At 52.1% G+C, this 17,811-nt stretch overlaps 5 protein-coding genes and 1 non-coding gene across 6 annotated transcripts; 1 reads left to right on the forward strand and 5 right to left on the reverse strand.

The window, feature by feature from the left end:
* Nucleotides 1-877: 877 nt before the first annotated feature.
* Nucleotides 878-2,134, reverse strand: PSV08DRAFT_379425 (uncharacterized protein; the record flags this gene model as incomplete). Its single annotated transcript, XM_014224395.1, has 1 exon — nt 878-2,134. One exon carries the CDS (start codon nt 2,132-2,134, stop codon nt 878-880), a length of 1,257 nt encoding a protein of 418 aa, XP_014079870.1.
* Nucleotides 2,135-2,398: 264 nt separating this feature from the next.
* Nucleotides 2,399-3,383, reverse strand: PSV08DRAFT_323306 (uncharacterized protein; the record flags this gene model as incomplete). The annotated part of the gene is made up of 3 exons (XM_014224394.2): nt 2,399-3,002; nt 3,054-3,267; nt 3,320-3,383. Coding segments are annotated over 3 exons (539 nt in total), but the record flags the coding sequence as incomplete, so codon positions are not given.
* Nucleotides 3,384-3,511: 128 nt separating this feature from the next.
* On the forward strand, nt 3,512-5,296 carry PSV08DRAFT_228645 (kinase-like domain-containing protein). The gene has a single exon (XM_014224393.1). It carries the CDS (start codon nt 3,769-3,771, stop codon nt 5,020-5,022), a length of 1,254 nt encoding a protein of 417 aa, XP_014079868.1. The 5' UTR covers nt 3,512-3,768; the 3' UTR covers nt 5,023-5,296.
* A 77-nt stretch (nt 5,297-5,373) lies between these two features.
* Nucleotides 5,374-9,692, reverse strand: PSV08DRAFT_207920 (carbamoyl-phosphate synthase L chain, ATP binding domain-containing protein; the record flags this gene model as incomplete). The annotated part of the gene is made up of 8 exons (XM_014224392.1): nt 5,374-6,846; nt 6,902-6,997; nt 7,051-7,947; nt 7,998-8,038; nt 8,095-8,340; nt 8,391-8,950; nt 9,185-9,477; nt 9,542-9,692. The coding sequence occupies 8 exons, from the start codon at nt 9,690-9,692 to the stop codon at nt 5,540-5,542; spliced, it is 3,591 nt and encodes a 1,196-aa protein (XP_014079867.1). The 3' UTR covers nt 5,374-5,539.
* Nucleotides 9,693-14,912: 5,220 nt separating this feature from the next.
* Nucleotides 14,913-15,010, reverse strand: PSV08DRAFT_t53. Its single transcript has one exon. It is a non-coding gene; the product is annotated as a tRNA-Glu (tRNA).
* Nucleotides 15,011-15,393: 383 nt separating this feature from the next.
* PSV08DRAFT_250245 (uncharacterized protein) lies at nt 15,394-17,395 on the reverse strand (the record flags this gene model as incomplete). The annotated part of the gene is made up of 2 exons (XM_014224389.1): nt 15,394-17,052; nt 17,102-17,395. 2 exons carry the CDS (start codon nt 17,393-17,395, stop codon nt 15,394-15,396), a joined length of 1,953 nt encoding a protein of 650 aa, XP_014079864.1.
* Nucleotides 17,396-17,811: the final 416 nt, after the last annotated feature.

Genomic DNA, 17,811 nt, shown 5'->3' on the forward strand with positions numbered 1-17,811 from the left:
GAATTATGACTGCTCTCAGTAGCGACAGCTAAGAGGGGTGAGATGCTACGCTGTCGATTGTGCGCACGAGGACTTTGTACCTCAATGACTAACCATAAGTCTGGTCGGCTCCGTCCGCGTTTGCCGTTTGCCGATTGGAATGGGAGGAGCTCCGTATAGAAAACGGAGATGGAAGTGGCTTCGTGTTTGGTAAAACGACGTTTTGAACACGACCAGCTGGGGGCTCAGTACCGCAGAGATCTAGTGTTCACTGTCGGTTTTGATTGAGCGTGGTACATCAAGTTCGAGTGGCTGCTTGTGACGAATCGCCAACTCACACAAGTCCCATAAAACACAAACGTCACCCCTCTTATTAGCCTAGGTGTACAGGCCACACTAGTTTCCAGGAGCCACCGCACGCCAATCAGTGTGAGCTGATGACGTGACTCGGGGAGGTAAGAGTAGGGTTTTGGCTCCCGTTTTTTTTAACGGGGAAACAGCCGAAGCCAAACAAACCCCGCGCGAGACAAAACATGTACACAGTACGCAAACAACCCCAAAGACTTACTTCATATGCTACGCCGACGGGGTCTCTGATGGGATGTCGGAACCCCTTGCATGTGCCGCAGATTTGACTCCTTATCCTCTTCACCGCCGACTCGGCAGAAATCGCTCGACAACTTCGTGGCCGCGGGCCCGGGTTGAGGCAAAGTCGTCAAGGTTATCTTGCTCGCGCAATCGGGGCGTTCGAAGAGGTCCGCATCCGAAACCGGGGGAGAAGGAAGGCCCAAATCTCGACGTTTCGCTTGCTTATGCGGAGGGGTTCCTATATGTTTCCGTTGAGCACATGAAGAGAGTTTGAGGTTTCTGATAAAAGATGCTTGAATAGATGTATCGTTTATTCAAACGAACCATCTGTGATGTCGTCCGAATCCCATTCAGGAGAGTTTTGGCTCGGACGATGATTCTCCGGAGGCTCGACGTTCTGGAGCCAATTTCCCACGTTATCGCGAGTTGTAACGCCTGATCCGTCCTTGTCATCATCGTCGTCGTCGCCAAACTCCTCCTCCTTCCATCCAGCCGCTCCTGTCATGGCGAGGACACGTTGAAGGTGCCACTGAAGGGTCAACAGGCCTGAATCCGGGAGGGGTTGATTCTCGGGGTCATCGGTCGCCATCACAAATCTGGTTCCGCTTTTGAGGGGTTTCCGGTATTCATCGTCGTCAGGATCGATCCGATCGAGTGGGCCGTAGCCCCGTCCAGCTGAACGCCGACCGGCCGAAGACAAAGGTTCGTCCATGATGTCTACCCTATCATGGCGATTGCGCTCTTCAACAACAAGCCAGTGGAACTCGAGTTCGAGTTGTGTCTTGTCGGCCGACAGTTGTATCGGTCGGAGTGCAAATCGGGCAGCCGAGTGAAATCGGTGCAGGGTTGCCGATAGGGAGACCATGTTCTCGATTGTCTCCGTCCCCCGATACGGATGATTGATATCGACGAATATCTTCTTTTGCCAGCCTTCCACCACCTCGCGCTTCCAGAACATCCTCATCATACTCCAAAATTGACTGACTCGCCCCTCATTTTCTCCTCCAAAGCCGCACCATGGGTAAATATGGGCGGCGTCGATTTCCGCCATCCTCGAGACCGCGCAAAGGTTTCCATCCCGCCTCTTACAGTTTGACCTAACGCCATCGTGTCGGCTAACACTGTATTGTTGGCCACCAGTTACATGTCCGGATCGAGTTCGCTTGGACCCGGCTAGTACGCTGGTATTGAGAGGAGAAGGATTCGAGGATGGTTGGTTGGAGGGAACTTTCGGTGACGAGCGGATCGGCGTTGCCCTTGCTGTAGGTTGCTTCTCTGGTTGTTTCTGCTTCCAGAGTAGGAGGGCTTCCACCGCTTTTCTTTCAAGAGCTGAATTAACTTCACTGTCTTCGAACAAAGTCAAAAACATCTGGTCCTCAACCCCCCTTCGCAGAACCTCGATATCGGCGACCTGAAAGAACGCCCAGAATACCGTGGGTAACCGGTCGAGGGTGCTGAGGGACTTCAGTTGTTGAAAGAGTTGTCGGCGCTCATCGGAGCGCTGTAGGAAGCGGTAGTCGTCGGCCTCTGGCCTCACATCGGTCCAACCTTGGGCTACAGAATCCATGGAGTTGTTTGCTTATTGGTACCTGTTTTGGGTGATCGCACAGCTTTCATAAAAATGTTAAGAATGGGGGCAAGACTTACAAGCTGTGGTGGATGAAGAAGAAATGTGAAGGTGAGGTGAGTTGTCTTCTTTATATACTAGACAGCTGCCTTCCCAACCCTGGTTCGAGAAAGACCCTGAAGTAAACATGGCAAATACGAAAGGAGCTTTTGGAAAAGAACGAAGAAGTGACCACCATCATACCGCGGTTCAAGAAAGAGCCTGCGAGACAAAATGATTGCTACGAAAAGAACTATTGGCGGGCGGTCAGACCTAATAATGTCTCATATTGACCCCAACTTCTACGCGCCAAAGCCCAAACTGCTCGTCTGCTCGGTGCGAGGCATGACCCTTGTCGGCTGTCTACAGGCTCGTAGGTTAGTTTGGTCTTTTGTAATAATGTTCCTCTACATCAAGTCAGCACCGACTAAAGCTAGCTCCAGCCCGGTGTCGTACAAACTCGAAGCCACCATATGCAGATGAAATCTTGTCCTTATGCCATCCCGCCGGGATTTCTGTTTCATTGCTTGTGGGTATCATATCCTTCTATAGGCACTGTGTTGTCCTTCTAGTCCGAGTCCTCATCGCTCACGTCCATCTCCATTTCGGCATCCGAGTTCTCTTCCTCTTCCTCGTCCTCCCTTGCTCGCTTCTGGCCCTTGGCCGCATCTTGTGCGTTAACTGGTACTGCCTTTTCTGGTGCAGCGCCAAAGCCTGATGTCTGTGCAGGCGCCTGCTGTTCGTCATCTGCGCGTTCTGGCTCGGGCATCTTGTAGGTTCCGTCAAGCTTGGCCACGGTATCTGACTTTGTCTTTGCGTATGCAATTTGCTAAGCTGCGTCAGCTATTACGCTTGGTAGGGAGGTTCGCAGCAGACGTACCATGTCTTTTCCAAAAAATGTGAAGCCTTGTAGAGCACGCATCGCCTGTGTCGAAGCGTCGACGTCGCGGAAGACGACATGGGCCTGGCCGCGCATCTTCATGGTCTTGAGGGCAACAATTTCGAGGATAACTCCATATGTGGCGAAGAGCATGTACAGGCTGCGTTTGAGGTCATCCTTCTGGAGCTTGTCGGGCAGATTGCGCACGTAGAGGCTGGATGAGCGTGAGTGAGTGTGTAGATATAAAAGTACGGTGAGTAGCTTACGTTCTGTTTGGAATGCCCTCGCTGGCAACGGTGCCTGGCGGTCCTCGGGCAGAAGTAGCCATGGTGCGTGCAATGGCTGCTGCTGCGACGTGCAGCGGTGGTGAGGTCGAGCTCCCCGCTGAAAACCGCGGCCAAGACTAAAAGTTCGGGGACGTGCCTTGCCCTGCCATGCTATGCCCTACCTTGCCTGGTACCTGCGCCCGTGGAGACTAGAGAACCATGCACGCCATTTATCTATTCACTATCTTGACCCATTCACTGCAAGAGGAGGAGAGCAAGAAGAAAGAGAACAAAGGCATGGAGATGGTGACAGACTCGCCTCTCTCATGATACCGGTTGGGGCCCTTTGCTAACACCCGACCCTCTACCACGTCTACTTGACGCCTCTCCACCTACATCCATACACGCACTCTCCCCCGGCTCAATCGCGACCTGCTCGCAAGCACACCATGGCATCGCCCGTCGTTCTCAGCCCACGGCCTAATCCGCCAGGTGCGGCCATGTCTGCCGCGAGCAAGACGAGGACCCTCGCCCTCCCAAGCCACACCACCAAGCCTGTCAAATCGCCAGCGCCACCCGCGCCCGCCACGATAGCCGGTGATGGCGGCATGGACCTTGCAGAGCAGATGAACGACCGGGTACGGAGCCAGTTCGTCATGGGCCCACGACTAGGAGAGGGTACCTACGCCGTCGTATACCAAGCGCACTACCGTGACAACCCCAAGCACATTGTCGCCATCAAGAAGATCAAATACAACGCCGAGTACCCCAACGGCATCGCACCTGACGCTATCCGCGAAATGCAATTCCTCTTCGAAATGTCGCACCCCAACGTCATCAAACTGCACGATGTCTTCTCTACCAAAGAACAAAACCTCTCCCTAGTCCTCGAGCACCTTCCCCTCGGCGACCTCGAGAAGCTCTGGAAAAACAAAGAAATCACATACACAAAAGCAGACATCAAGGCCTGGATGAACATGCTCTGCCAGGGAATATGGTTCTGCCACGAGAACTTTGTCCTCCACCGCGATATCAAAGGCAGCAACGCCCTCATCGCCGCAGACGGCACCGTCAAAATTGCCGATTTCGGTCTCGCACGCAGCTTCGCGGATCCAGGCGTCAAGATGACCACCATGGTCATAACGCGCATGTACCGGCCCCTCGAGCTTCTCTACGGCTGCTCCCACTACGGCGGAACAGCAGACATGTGGAGCATAGGCGTTCTCATGGCCGAACTCTGTAAGCGCGACTGGTTCCTATATTCCGACACGGACATGCGCCAGGTCGCCGTCATCTGCGAGAAATTCGGGACCCCGACGGAAGAGACGTGGCCCGGTGTCACGGCTTTACCTTATTACGTCGCCCCCGATAAGCAGACGGGGCCGCAGGGTACTACCGCGTTCAGGCAGACGCGCCCGCGTAGCTGGTGGAAGCAAGAGTTCCCCACCCTCGGAGATGATGGGTGTGATTTTATCAGAGGCCTGTTGACGCTGGATCCGCAGAAGAGGTATACGGCGAGGAAGGCGCTCGAGGACAAGTGGTGGACTAATGCGCCGCGTCCGACTAAGAAGGAGAATTTGCCAAAGGAAGGTGGGGGTACGAAGGCTATGGGTGAGGATTTAAAGCGGAGAGGGGGGGAGACGCCTGCGAACGGTCGGGCTGATAAGGTGGCCAGGAAGCTGGATTTTGGATCCATGGGCTGATCTAGTGCAGCTCTCTCTCTCTCTTTCTATTTCTCTCGTATATGATTCCAAATTCAAGATCACCCTCTCCCAGTCAATTTTCATGGTGTCCATGGCGACATTGCATTTGGCTTTTTTTGGCACCCATCAAACAGTAGCTTAGATAATCCATGCTGTATTCGTCTGCCTTCTTGGCATCTCGAACCAGATTTCATTTCAAATCGGGACATCAGTCCCCTCTAGCGATCTCTTACATAATAAAATCTAAATGTGCACACAAAGTCCAGCTTCGTCTACTCTCCAAACGTGTGCATCTCTTCCCCCATGCTGCTTAGCGATAACCAGAAATTACTCAGACCAAAACTTGACCTCTTCGAAACAAGTTCATTGTTGATCACCACATACAAAGTTCGTTACATAACACGCATCAGGTCATTGCACACTTTCAATCATAAATGGCATCCGTGCGCCTTGCTTTTGTATTCATTTAATCGTCTTCATTCTTATCGTCACAAATTCCATATCCCATATCCCTTGTTTACTTGACCAGCTTGCATACAAGGTCGCCAGAGTCGACAGAGTCGCCCTCGCGTACAGACAGTCCACTAACCTTTCCAGAGTGTGGTGCTGAGATGACCATCTCCATCTTCATGGCGCTCAAGATAGCAACAGGGTCACCCTTCTTGACATCGCTGCCATCGTGAACACGCACCTCAACCAATACACCAGACATGGGCGAACCAATCTGGCTGCTGTCGGTGGGATCAGCCTTCGGCCGTGAAACGTTCTCAATGGCTGCGTGCTGGTCCTCAACAGTAACAACACGGGTCTCACCGTTCATCTCGTAAAAGACCTCACGGAGACCAGTCTGCTCAGAGAGCGGACCAATGGCCAGGAGCTTGAGAATGAGCACCTTGCCCTTCTCTAGCTCAACGTGGAACTCCTCGCCAATCTCAGGACGGGCCAGGAAGTACCGAGTAGGCAGCACAGAGAGATCTCCGTACTTGGTAGTCCATTTCTTGTAGTCCTCAAAGACCTTGGGGTACATGATGTAGGATGAAACATCACACTCGGTGGCGTCACCCCACTTCGCCTTGAGCTCAGACTTGATCTTGACAATGTCCACGGGCTCAAGGTAGAGACCAGGACGCTTGTCCATCTTCCTGCGGCCACGGAGAGCCTGTGTGCGAAGAGGTTCTGGGAACCCGCCGTAGGGCTGACCCATGAGACCCTCGAAGAACTCTAGGACTGACGACGGGAAGTCAAGTTGTTCAGCCTTGGCTAGAACGTCATCGTAGGAAAGCTTGTTAGACACCATGAACTGGGCCAAGTCACCGACAACCTTGGACGTAGGAGTGACCTTGACAATGTCACCGAGCAAGTCGTTGGCCTGCTCATAAGCCTTCTTAGTCTGAGCCCACTGCTCACCAAGACCCTGCTGAGCAGCCTGGAAGATGAGGTTGGTGAGTTGACCTCCGGGAATCTCGTGCTCGTAGACCTCGGGGTCGGGTCCGGTAAGACCAGCCTCAAAGGGTGAGTAGACAAGACGGAGCTGAGCCCAGTAGGCATCGAGGTTGCGGATCATGTGGGCGTCCAGACCGGCGTCGAAGTCGGTGCCCTCGAGAGATGCAAGGATGGCTCCAACGCTGGGCTGGGAAGTCATACCAGACATGCTGTCAATGGCGGCATCAACGGCGTCAGCACCAGCCTCGGCGCAAGCAACCATAGATGCCACACCAGTACCAGCAGAGTCGTGAGTGTGGACATGGATAGGAAGGTCTGGGTACTTCTTGCGGATAGTACCAACCAAGAGGCGAGCAGCGCGAGGTTTGAGCACACCAGCCACTGTTGACATGCGAATTAGTACGTGTTTCACAGTCGGTAAATAGATATGACTTACTGTCCTTGATGCCAAGAATGTGGGCGCCCATCTTGACAGTCTTCTCAACGACGTCCAAGTAGTACTCCAAGTTGTACTTCTTCTTGGGGTTCAACACTGAAATGCAGAGTTAGCAGGGTCCGATTTATTTTGACAATATGGGCACTCACTGTCACCACTGATGCAGACTGTCGCTTCGGCAACACCGCCAGCCTTGAGAACAGCCTTGACACCAACCTCGAGCTGCTCAACATCGTTCAGCGCGTCAAAGACACGGAAGATGTCGACACCGTTCTTCTTGGCTTGCTCACAGAAGTGGTAGATGGCGTTGTCGGGCAGGGAAGAGTATGCAACACCGTTGGCGCCACGAAGAAGCATCTGGAAGGGAATGTTGGGCACAAGCTTCCTCATCTTCCTCAGGCGGTCCCATGGGTCCTCGTAAAGGAAACGCATGGCAACGTCAAAGGTAGCACCACCCCAGCACTCGAGAGCCCAGGCATTGGAGAAAGCATGGCTAGTCTCCTTGGCAATGTTGAGGAGGTCAACTGTTCGGACACGAGTCGCGAGAAGCGACTGGTGGGCATCACGCCAGGTGGTGTCCATGATGAGACAGCCCTTGTTGGCACGCACAGCCTTTGCAAAGCCCTCGGGACCATCCTTCAAGATGACGTTCCTCCAACCTTCGGTGCAAGGAGCAGAAGTATCAACCTTCTTGCCAGTGTGGTCGTGGATGGCGGGAATGGGGACAACACCCTTGAATTTGGGCTCGCCAATCTGTCCCTTGATCTGGCTGCCGTTGACAGCCAGGTCACCGAGATATGCAAGCAGCTTCTGAGCACGGTTCTGGGATCCAATAAGATCGAATAGAGCCGGGGTATCGTCGATGAAAGTGGTCCAGCACTGACCATCCACGAAGGTAGGGTGTGTGAGAAGCTTGATCAAGAAAGGAATATTGGTCTTGACTCCACGGATACGGAACTCGACCAGTGCACGCAGCATCTTACGGCGCACAATTTCGTAGGTCGAACCACGGCAGGAGCACTTGACCAACATGGAATCATAGTGTGCTTCAAAATGGTCAGCTTAGGTTTGGTTATCCAGGTGGATGTGTACTTACGAGTGATGATGGCTCCTGCGAAACCGTTACCACCGTCGAGACTAGGCAAATGTCAGTATTTTGTCTAAACATCTGAGGCTTATAGCTATCGACGTACCGGACACCATTTCCACCAGCGGAACGGTATACCTCGATCTTTCCGGTGTCAGGCGCGAAGCTCTGAGCAGGATCTTCGGTGGTGATACGGCATTGGAAGGCAAAACCACGAGTAGAGATGTGATCTTGAGTCAGACCAAGCTGCTCAAGGGAAGCGCCTGCGGCAATCTGGATCTGTGCGGCAACAATATCGATGCCAGTGACTTCTTCAGTAATGGTGTGCTCAACCTGAATACGGGGGTTGATTCTGGACAAGTGTTAGCGCTAGTACGACATGTACATGTTTGGCATACATACTCGATAAAGTAGTAGCGATTCTGCTGATCAACCAGGAATTCAGCAGTACCCGCGTTCCTGTACTTGACGCTCTGCGCCAGCCTGACAGCGTCGGCAAGAATGGCATCACGAGTCTCAACCGGGAGATCCTTGGCCGGAGCAATCTCAACGACCTTTTGGTGACGACGCTGGACACTGCAGTCACGCTCGTACAGATGGACGACATTACCCTGGTTGTCACCCAGGAGCTGGACTTCAATGTGCTTGGGCTTGTCGAGGAATCGCTCGATGAAAACGGTTCCGTTGCCGAAAGCCGACTTGGCTTCTGATGTGGCACGCTCAAAGTTATCCTTGAGAGTTGACTGCTCACGCACTACACGCATACCACGGCCACCACCGCCAAAGGCGGCCTTGATGATGATGGGGAAACCATACTCATCGGTAAAGGCCTTGGCGTCTTCGAACTTGTCGACAGGGCCAGGGGTTCCCGGTACAACGGGGACGTTGCACTTGACGGCGAGCTTTCGGGCGGAGACCTTGTCGCCGAGGGCGTCAATGGTATCGGGAGAGGGGCCAACAAACTAAATAAGCAAATAGAGTTAGCGCATGCTGGACGTGGGTGTATTGCATGTACAAGGATCAAACAAAAAGACCGTGGTGGTGTTGAGGCGTGCCGTCCGCGAGGATCGGCGCCGGGCAGGTGGGCGATCGGCCCCGCCAAGGGCGATAGGCTGAAGTGCGGGCAATACTCTAGGCATGTGGCTGCCCCTCCACGCGCTTTCGTCATAGCGTAAACAAAACGGTCAAAGACTCACAATGAGGCCGGCCTTTTCCACGTTGCGGGCAAACTCTGCATTTTCCGACAAGAAACCATAGCCCGGGTGAATCATGTTGACATTGTGCTCGACGGCAATCTTGATGATCTCGTCGCCGGCCAGGTAGGCGCCGACAGGCGTGTACTGGCCCCGCGCGCCAATCTCGTAGGCCTCGTCGGCCTTTTGCCTGTGCATGCTGAGGCGGTCCTCATGACTGTAGACAGCCACTGTGTGCAGCGACAGCTCGTGGGCTGTGCGGAAAATGCGGATGGGGATCTCTCCTCGGTTGGCCACTGGCAGACATGTGTTAGAGGCGCCCCGGGGCGGATTACGTGCCATTGGATCCCGCAGACGTACCCAACAGCTTCTTGAGCTGCATGATGGAGCTGCTGGCACGCAGCTTGTGGTGCACCGAGTTTCTGTGGGGGTGGTGCTCGCCATGGTCCTCGTCAAAGTCGTTGTCGTCAATGGCCGACGAGCTGGCCGGATCCATTGCGAGGCCCGACATTGTGACAGACGGCTATGTGGGGTGGAATTGGAGGGGGTGAGGAGGGGGGTGAGGGAGACGAGGGGAGGGGTGAGGGAGGGAGGGGAAGGAGAGGTCTGAGAGGGGTGCAAGAGAGCAGGCGGAGGGCCAATTTATTGATGGCAGCGCCTATCGGAGAGGCAGGGCCTGGCGCAGTTGCTGGAGCTGTGGCTGCTTCGAGTGACTGGAGCCCAGGACGCAAGTTTAATCCCGAAACAGATGCAGAGAGCCAAGGCAGATGGAGGCGTGGTGGCCCAAGGTTGCCAGAGTCTCCGTCGGCGGCGTCAGAAGCAAGCACGGGCTAGGTGCATGCCACGCCACGGCCAGAGCTTCACCGGGCGCGGGGGGTGGGCATGGGAGAGCTCTGGCTAGTCATGGAGGGGCACCGTAGCCGACGCAAGATGGTTTCGAGAGAGGATTGCGTACGCCGCCCATGGTATCCGCCCGCCAAACACACCGGAAACCTCTCTGGCCTACTGCTCCCCCATCCTCCCCACGCCGCCAGCCTCAGTTCGTTGCCCGCATTGGCTCGGCGCCCCCTTCACCGCTCTCGCCACCCCGCCCGCTGCGAGCCTACGAGGGCCATGGAGCTCTGCTCGATTTGCTCTATCCATTACCTACCTCTCCCTCCCCGCCGCTGGCCATGTTCGGACCAAGTTCGGCCCCGCGGATAAATCCCATCCCATCACCGAGCACAAAGCGCTTTTCTTCGGCCTACCTACATGTCTGCCTCTTTGGCTGGCCCGCTGCCGCGGCTGAGCCTGTCTCGTTCGCGGACAATGGGCATTTGAAAGCGGGCCCTGCCGCGGCTGTATCAGACATGCCCGCCAAGCCGACTTGGTGATGAGGTTAGAGTTTCCAAATCAGATCCATGGAACCTTAATCCGTCGAGAGAGATGCTCGCCCCATGCAGCTGCGGAGCTCCAGAGCCCCCGGCCAAGGCGCGGAAACCGCTGCTGCAAGCGACGAGGGTGCTCAACATGGCTACTCACGCTCCATGAGGTGAAAGAGTGGGGTTGTGGTTAGAGATGCAGGTGACAAAGCTTGGCATAGGCCCTGACCAAGACTACTCGGTTTGAAACAACCTTATCTCTTCAATTCACCCACCAACGACCAGTCTGACCCCCCCCTGCGAGGCTTCCACATGCAAACCAAGGCGCTTGCCAATACGCCCTGACAAAGCTCGCCGTAGCGGGACAGCCATCACGAGTCGACATCACCACTACTGATACTGCTCGGCACTGTTTACACCCGCTTTGGTCATTTTGCACAGGCGGTGTACAAATATATTGCGGTGGGTGGCTACAAAGGTTTCACGTAAGCACCACCTGCTACATAGTTATGTTGTTGCTACTACTCAGTGGGGGAACCGGCATAACCCTGTTCTTAGCGGGGTAGGACTAAGGTAGCTACGCCTAGTAGTGAGGCCAACGACATGAGTTCGAGACCACCACTACTACCCTCCCCAGAAACCACTGGCAACCGCATCGAGTCTCCCCGCATAGCTTGTACTCTTGCAGCTTTGCCTTGTCATGTTGGATGCAGCTGTCTACATCTAGTTTGACATTTTCAGGTTTCAGACCCTTGCAGCTGCCATGCAACTACGTGCACCAGTACAAGACTGACAGCCATCTTCGTCGCCGTTTATCTTCGCATTAGGTTCAAGCACTCACCAAACAAAGATCGTTGCATCATCAACTGCAAACTCTTGAGTACACGGTTTTGTGCCTAATGCTACGCTTGCACAAGGCCGAGTCCAGTTGGTCCCTTAAAGCTTTATCCGCCCACAACGTTCACACTATACTAGGTGCCCCATTTCGCCTCGGTCCCATCTTCTTCCTCAAAACTGTCTGCAATGTCTGTTATGCTTTTCATCATGCGTGCAGCGCTGGCAGTCAATGGCTTAATCCCGTCTAACACAGTTCCCAATCTGCACTCACCGGTAGCAAAGCCGTTGTGCATGCAGTCCAATTACTCTTTTGCAACGCACGCGGTGGTTGTCCCCCACTGACGTGGAGCTTGGACAGGGCCACCTTAGCCGACCGCTCCAATCTTAGCTCCTCTGAGGCGAGGTCTCCGGCTGCAGCATCGACCACTTCCTGCCTAACCAGGGTCTTTGTGTAAGGATAGCCCCGGTCAGCCGTCACCAACACCGGAACACTTTACTCCAACGTCGTCTTAGTCCTATTTATCACGAAATCGTCTTGGTCTGCCACAAATGCGCTCGTCAACCTACTAAGCCTGTTAGCAGATGCTGTAGCACCATCTGTTTTGACGGCCGCCATGTCCTGTCGTTCGTCATTTGCCACGACCTCTGAGGCGGTGGCTACTTTACCAAATCTACAGACAAACGCTTGATTAGAATATTCAGCTAGTTCGCTGTGCTTAGACAGAGGTGAAAAAGGCTCGACCCTGGAAATGCAAAAGACCATGCCTCCAGCAACGCTGAATATGCTGCACAATCCCCTAGCTAGCTTCATGAGAGCAATAGGCTTAGTCTACTTGGCCTGCATACCGAACAGGGTTTTCTCGTCCAGAAATAGCGCCACGACAGGCAATAGAAGCACATGCTCTCTTTTACAATCCTCTTTATCTACAGCCTCGCCTTCCGCTTTATCAGCTTGACCGATTCCTTATTGTCGCGTTACTCAACAATCTTAATAACATGTTAAATTTGCTCTCCGTGGATTTTATAAATAATTTTCGTTCAAATGGTAACCGGTTCTGCATCACTCTGTGATGTATCCTGCCTCTCATAAGCTTCGTTCCATCTGAACCCATCACCCTCGTCCCCGCGTTCAAGATCTGGGAAAGGTTCAGCTCAATGACTTTGTTCAACTCGCCTTAAATCAATACAAATGGTTGGTGAGAAAGTATATTCTGGTGTAAATACATTACCGTTCGGATGATACCTTCCGTACGCTATGACATCTGGCCTGGCCTTCGGTCTGGCCAATCAAAGTAGACGACCGGACCGTGCGTGTGGTTGAAGCAACGATTCGCAGTTAGGTTTTTGGCTGTTTTGGACTTTGATGCTTTAGCATTGATTCCACTTTTCTTACTCTCTCCAGGTGAACGCACTGTATGTACCTCACGCCTTTACTCACTTTTTTACAGGTTACCTTTCGCAAGCCCTCCTCCTCCTCAACACCCCAAACAGAATCGATACCCATGCACAAAGATGAAGTTTTCAATACACAAAAAAGTCAAGGAATTCAAGGTCTTCGAACGAAGGATACGGGCCATCCTCTGAAAATCATCGGAACTGCAAGTTTTGAAAGCCGCAGTAACGCCGACTTGAAAAAGGATACTATGTCAAAACTGACCAAGACGAAACACTTGACATTGCCGATCGTCTCCATTTGCAGTGAGCTTATCTCTCCAAGAGCTGGGTCTGCGAAACCTGCCAAATTTTCGCGCATCTAGCAATGGACACGGTGATCCCGTGTCCGAGGTTTTCAAAGACTACACGAAGAGAGCAAAAAATGGTGAGACCGCCATCTTTGGTCCGATTATCAAAACTATAGTAGCTAGGATTTCAAAACACGAGAAAGGAAATCTCACTGATACCACGCATTCATGTGGGCTCCCCAGCCTCGGAAAAAAAAGAACACACCAGGATAAGAGGAGTCAGCATGATCAAAGTCCTGGAACCCAACCATTCCCATGATGCACAGATAACCCCCAAGTACCAGTCCCAATTTCCAGTTCAATCCAGAGTAGCCATACTCGTCTCTTTCTCAAACTATCTCAACCCCCATAAACATGCCAAAAAAACATCGGCCATATCACTCCTCATCCACCTTTTCCCCTTAGCTTTCCTCATATGCCTTCTTCCCAAGTGCTCACTCAACTACTGTTAGTCCTCCTTCTCACCCCTGCACTTCTTGCAAATAGAGCAGCTGCACTCGTGACGTTCTCCTCCGTCCTGGCCCTCCGCAAACGCGGCATCGTTATCGTTCGGCTCCTTCAAAATACACTGCTCCTTCTCATCGCCAGCATCTTTGTTCGCCGATTTGTCGATTTTGTCTCTCTTGGTCTCGCCTTGATTCGTCTTCATCTTCTTTCCCTTAGGCGTCCATTCCCCGTCCTCGGTACGGCCTTTGACGTCGCCTACATGGTTTCCATTCTCCGTATTGGACTCGGTGTCTTTCGGTGGGATGTACTCCGCGTCGCGCACCTAGCCTTTTGTTAGTTTTTGTTTCTCATCTGTTTATCTGCGATGGCATCGTTGTACCTTTCTCACGTTGCGTTTTGGCTCGACGAGTTCTCCAGTGCCGAGTATGCGGCCAGGACCGTCGAAGTAGGAGCGTTTGCGGGGCATGGTTGGGTTAGTGGGTTGGTTGGTGGCGAGGGCTGTGGTGCTTTTGGTTTGGGAGTTGAGGAAATGAGGATGGAAGAGAAGTCGTTCAATAGATATATAGTGCCTGGAAACTTGATGCCAGCAGGTGAAGGTAAGATACTAAGTGATACAGTGCCCCGAGATTGCCGCCTATCTATTGGCTCGTTGCGGTGAGCCAGGTGAAGGCAGCACGCACTGTTGCTGTACGCCTGTAATAACACAATGCAACCACGCATTGTTTTCTTCCATTTATCTGGCCTTATTTGAAAATTCAGTAAAACCACAGCTCATTTTACCTTGCTGTCCCTACCAAAGTAGATCGTAGCTCATTGAACTCGCTACTAACCCCTTCATCCTACTACCACAAATGCAGGACCACTACTACGCCAGAGCGCAGAAATTCGGCAGCTCGCGCAGTTGGTGTGCTGTCCATTCTATTGGTCGAAGCAACTCGCACTCTTTTAACACGAGACTAAAAAATCATACCTCACCAACCATTGCAAGAAGTCCAAAAAAAGAGCAGAACAGTGGTTCGTGGGGGTTTTGCTCTGAAATTACGTCCCATGCTGCTGCTGCTGTAATTATGTTATGTAATGCAGATAGGGAGGTCTCAGAATGAAACAGATTCGACTCATGCCATTTGCACAATGGAATAAAAAGAACAGTCACACGGAAAAAATCAAATTGTATGCATCGTGTATTGACTGCAATAAGCTGAGCCCACCGTCGGAAGGATACTCACCCACTAGTCCGAGATCGGCCCTCGCTTACAGTGTCCGCGCTACCTTCATCATCATCACACATAAAAAGAAAGATTTTCGACATGACCCAGTCATGTCAAAACTGCAAAAAAAGCAAAATTCCGACACCGGGAATCGAACCCGGGCCTTGCCGGCACTGAACAGTGTACTGACTCTGCAATGAGAGCGGCAAATCCTAGCCACTAGACCATATCGGATTTTGATGGAAAGATGTGGAGTTGATAAAAAGATATATGTATGCAGAAAAGTAATTCTGCTGCGCTCAGAATATCGAGTGGAGCTAATATTCCATCTTTGCGCTCCTCAAAAGCGGGGTTGCCAGCCTTGCATCGATAACACAATGCGAATACTTTTGTGCTTCTCAGTGTGACTTTACTGCGCGCGCAACGGAGCAACAATACCAACATCATCATGGATTGCTCAATTTAGTTATTTTGCCAATATACAGCAAACTATTTAATAGAGTAATGAGAAGAGTCTGGACGAGAATATTTCAGGTATCCACCAACTTTGTACACTGCAGGAAACGAACAGACGGAAGAAAAAACGTGTGTCAAGAATTACCAACTTCTCGTCCCTCCTACCCCATCACCGGCGTATCCGCTCTCTCTGGCGAGAACAAAGCGGCTACTGGAACTATGCCCAGCAGCTTCATTCCGTTTTCTAGAACAATCGCAGTGGCGTTGTATAGCGCAGCAAGTCCTGGAGTGATACCTTCATCCTCCCCGTCGGCTTCCTCAGTCTCACTATCCCCTGCAAGGCATTCGGCCAGTTGCTCGGTCACACTAGCGAGATACGTGACGATGCCGGCCGGCTCAAGTGAGCTATATGTTGCCTTGACGACTTCTGGGTACTGAGCCAGGATACGCAGAAGGTTTGCTCGATCTTCTTCTTCCAATACTTCGTAGTCTTCAGCTGAAGGCTCAGCTGCAGAACCGACGTTTTTGAGGAGGAGATGGAGTCGCGTCAGCCAGTACTGGAGGTCTGGTCCTGAGCCGAGTTTGAAAGATACCATTGTGCTGGTGTCGAAGGCGTGGGCAGTGGCTAGGCGGGTGGAAAGCTCTTGAATGAGAAGTGCGGATGTTGCTAAACCCTCTTTGGCTTTATCGAGTTCACCCATCAAAGCAAGCTTTTTTGAGTCTGATCCAGGCAAGGCCTTCATTGCTTCCTCGCATGCATCCAGTATGCCCTGAGGCTTGTAGCCCTTGCCTAGTGCTGCTGCCATCCTCGAAGTTTCGCTGAATTTGACATGGTGTAGCTTGCTGGCAAGATCTTTCAAGTCCAGGGCTTCCAAAATCTTGATGAGTTGTCCGAAGTGGACACTGTTATCACTGGCCACGACGTAAATCATCTTATCGAACGAGTAGTTCCTTGACCTCTCCAGTACTGCAGCAAGGTCGCGAAGAAGATACGTGCTAGCTCCAGTACGGTCGCGAATAATGGCAGTTCCAGATTTCACGCCTAGTTTCTGCATGTGAACGATCCAAGCTCCTCCACTTTCTTCTGAGATGTTCTTGTCTTTCAACATCTGCTCGACCTCGATCATGGTGTCTTGGCCGATCTGGGACTCCCCAGTGTACTCATCAAAGCAAATACCGAGTCGTTCGTAGAACTCGGTATAGTTGTCGATATTGACGTTCCTAACGCGTTTCCAAAACGCCACCAGTGCTTCGTCGCCGTCTTCAAGCTTCCTGAAAGCTTCATTCCGTTCGGCAAAGATGCCCTTGCTTTCAATCTCAACTTGGGCCTCTCCTTTGTCCTCCCCTTCTTTGGCTACTTCATCACGCGCCTGCTTGCTTGCTGCTTGCTCTGGCTTGAAATCCTCCTCAATCATGTGATATATTGTCAGGAGATGGCCAACGGGATCCGCTTCGTATGCCTCTTCTGAACCATACCTTACCCATCCGACATACAGCAAAGCAATGGGCTTACCCCAATCACCGAGGTAGTTGATGCGCGCGACATCCCATCCCATTGATTCGTACAGTTGGCTGACGAAAGCGCCAATAATTGTACTGCGAAGATGTTTCCCCTGGAACTCGCTTGTAATGTTTGGGGATGAAAACTCAACTACGAGTTTCTGGCGCACATGTTCCTTGGTCAAAAAGCTGCCGTATGTGTTCTTTCTGTCCGAGATGTATGGTAATAGAAGGCGTGGTACAGCATCGAGCTTGAGAAAGAATCGCAGATGTACTCCATCAAGAAGAGGAGGGTCGAAGAGACCATGGTCTTTCGGGAACTATGACTGCGTTGGTTTTGAAGCTCTCAACACATGAAAGTGAACTGACTTTGTTCACCAACTCCGCTGATAACTCATCTGGCTTGCTTCCCGGCCGCAATCTTGGAATAGTGACGGAAAGATCCCCATTGAATATATTATTCGGCCACTGTATAGACTTGAATGCGTCTTGAACGTCACCCGTCACAAGGTCGGAAAGGGCATGAGCCAGGGACGAACGGCAGATATCAAGAGGGTTAAAGAGAGGGTTGGCTTCATTGATGCCAGTGTCTATTTCTGAGATTGAAATGTGATCGAGCCACTGCTCTAAACCGGCAAGGCTGAGCGTCGATAGACTGGCCATGTTTGGTGTTCAGCCTCGTGACGATAACAAATCTAACTGTAGGGTTTACGTATTCAACGACACAAGAGAAATCCAAAACAAACGTAGTGATAAGGTATTGACTATATCATTGAACGCATTGTCTTTGCCTTTTTCCCTCTCGCAGGGGTGGTAACGACTGTCTTCACAGATGCCGAGCTTCAGCCTTGAAGGATCGTGCTTGCCACGTTGTTGCAAATCTGCTAACTATCGTGTTCACTTGGGATTGGCGGTACTGCTTATATGCACATTGTCGTGTATCCTGTTGGTGGTTGCACTCGTTGGGCAATGGAGAGCTGATTGCACTAGCTAACGAACTTCCATGTCTGGAGTTCGAGTGTTGCGTTGTACTGTTCCTTTCAGAATGTGAGTTACCTCATATAATGAGAATATCAAAA

This window comes from Bipolaris maydis, assembly GCF_028858645.1.
Source record: "Bipolaris maydis strain C4 unplaced genomic scaffold PSV08scaffold_12, whole genome shotgun sequence".
In the NCBI taxonomy this organism is placed as follows: domain Eukaryota; kingdom Fungi; phylum Ascomycota; class Dothideomycetes; order Pleosporales; family Pleosporaceae; genus Bipolaris; species Bipolaris maydis.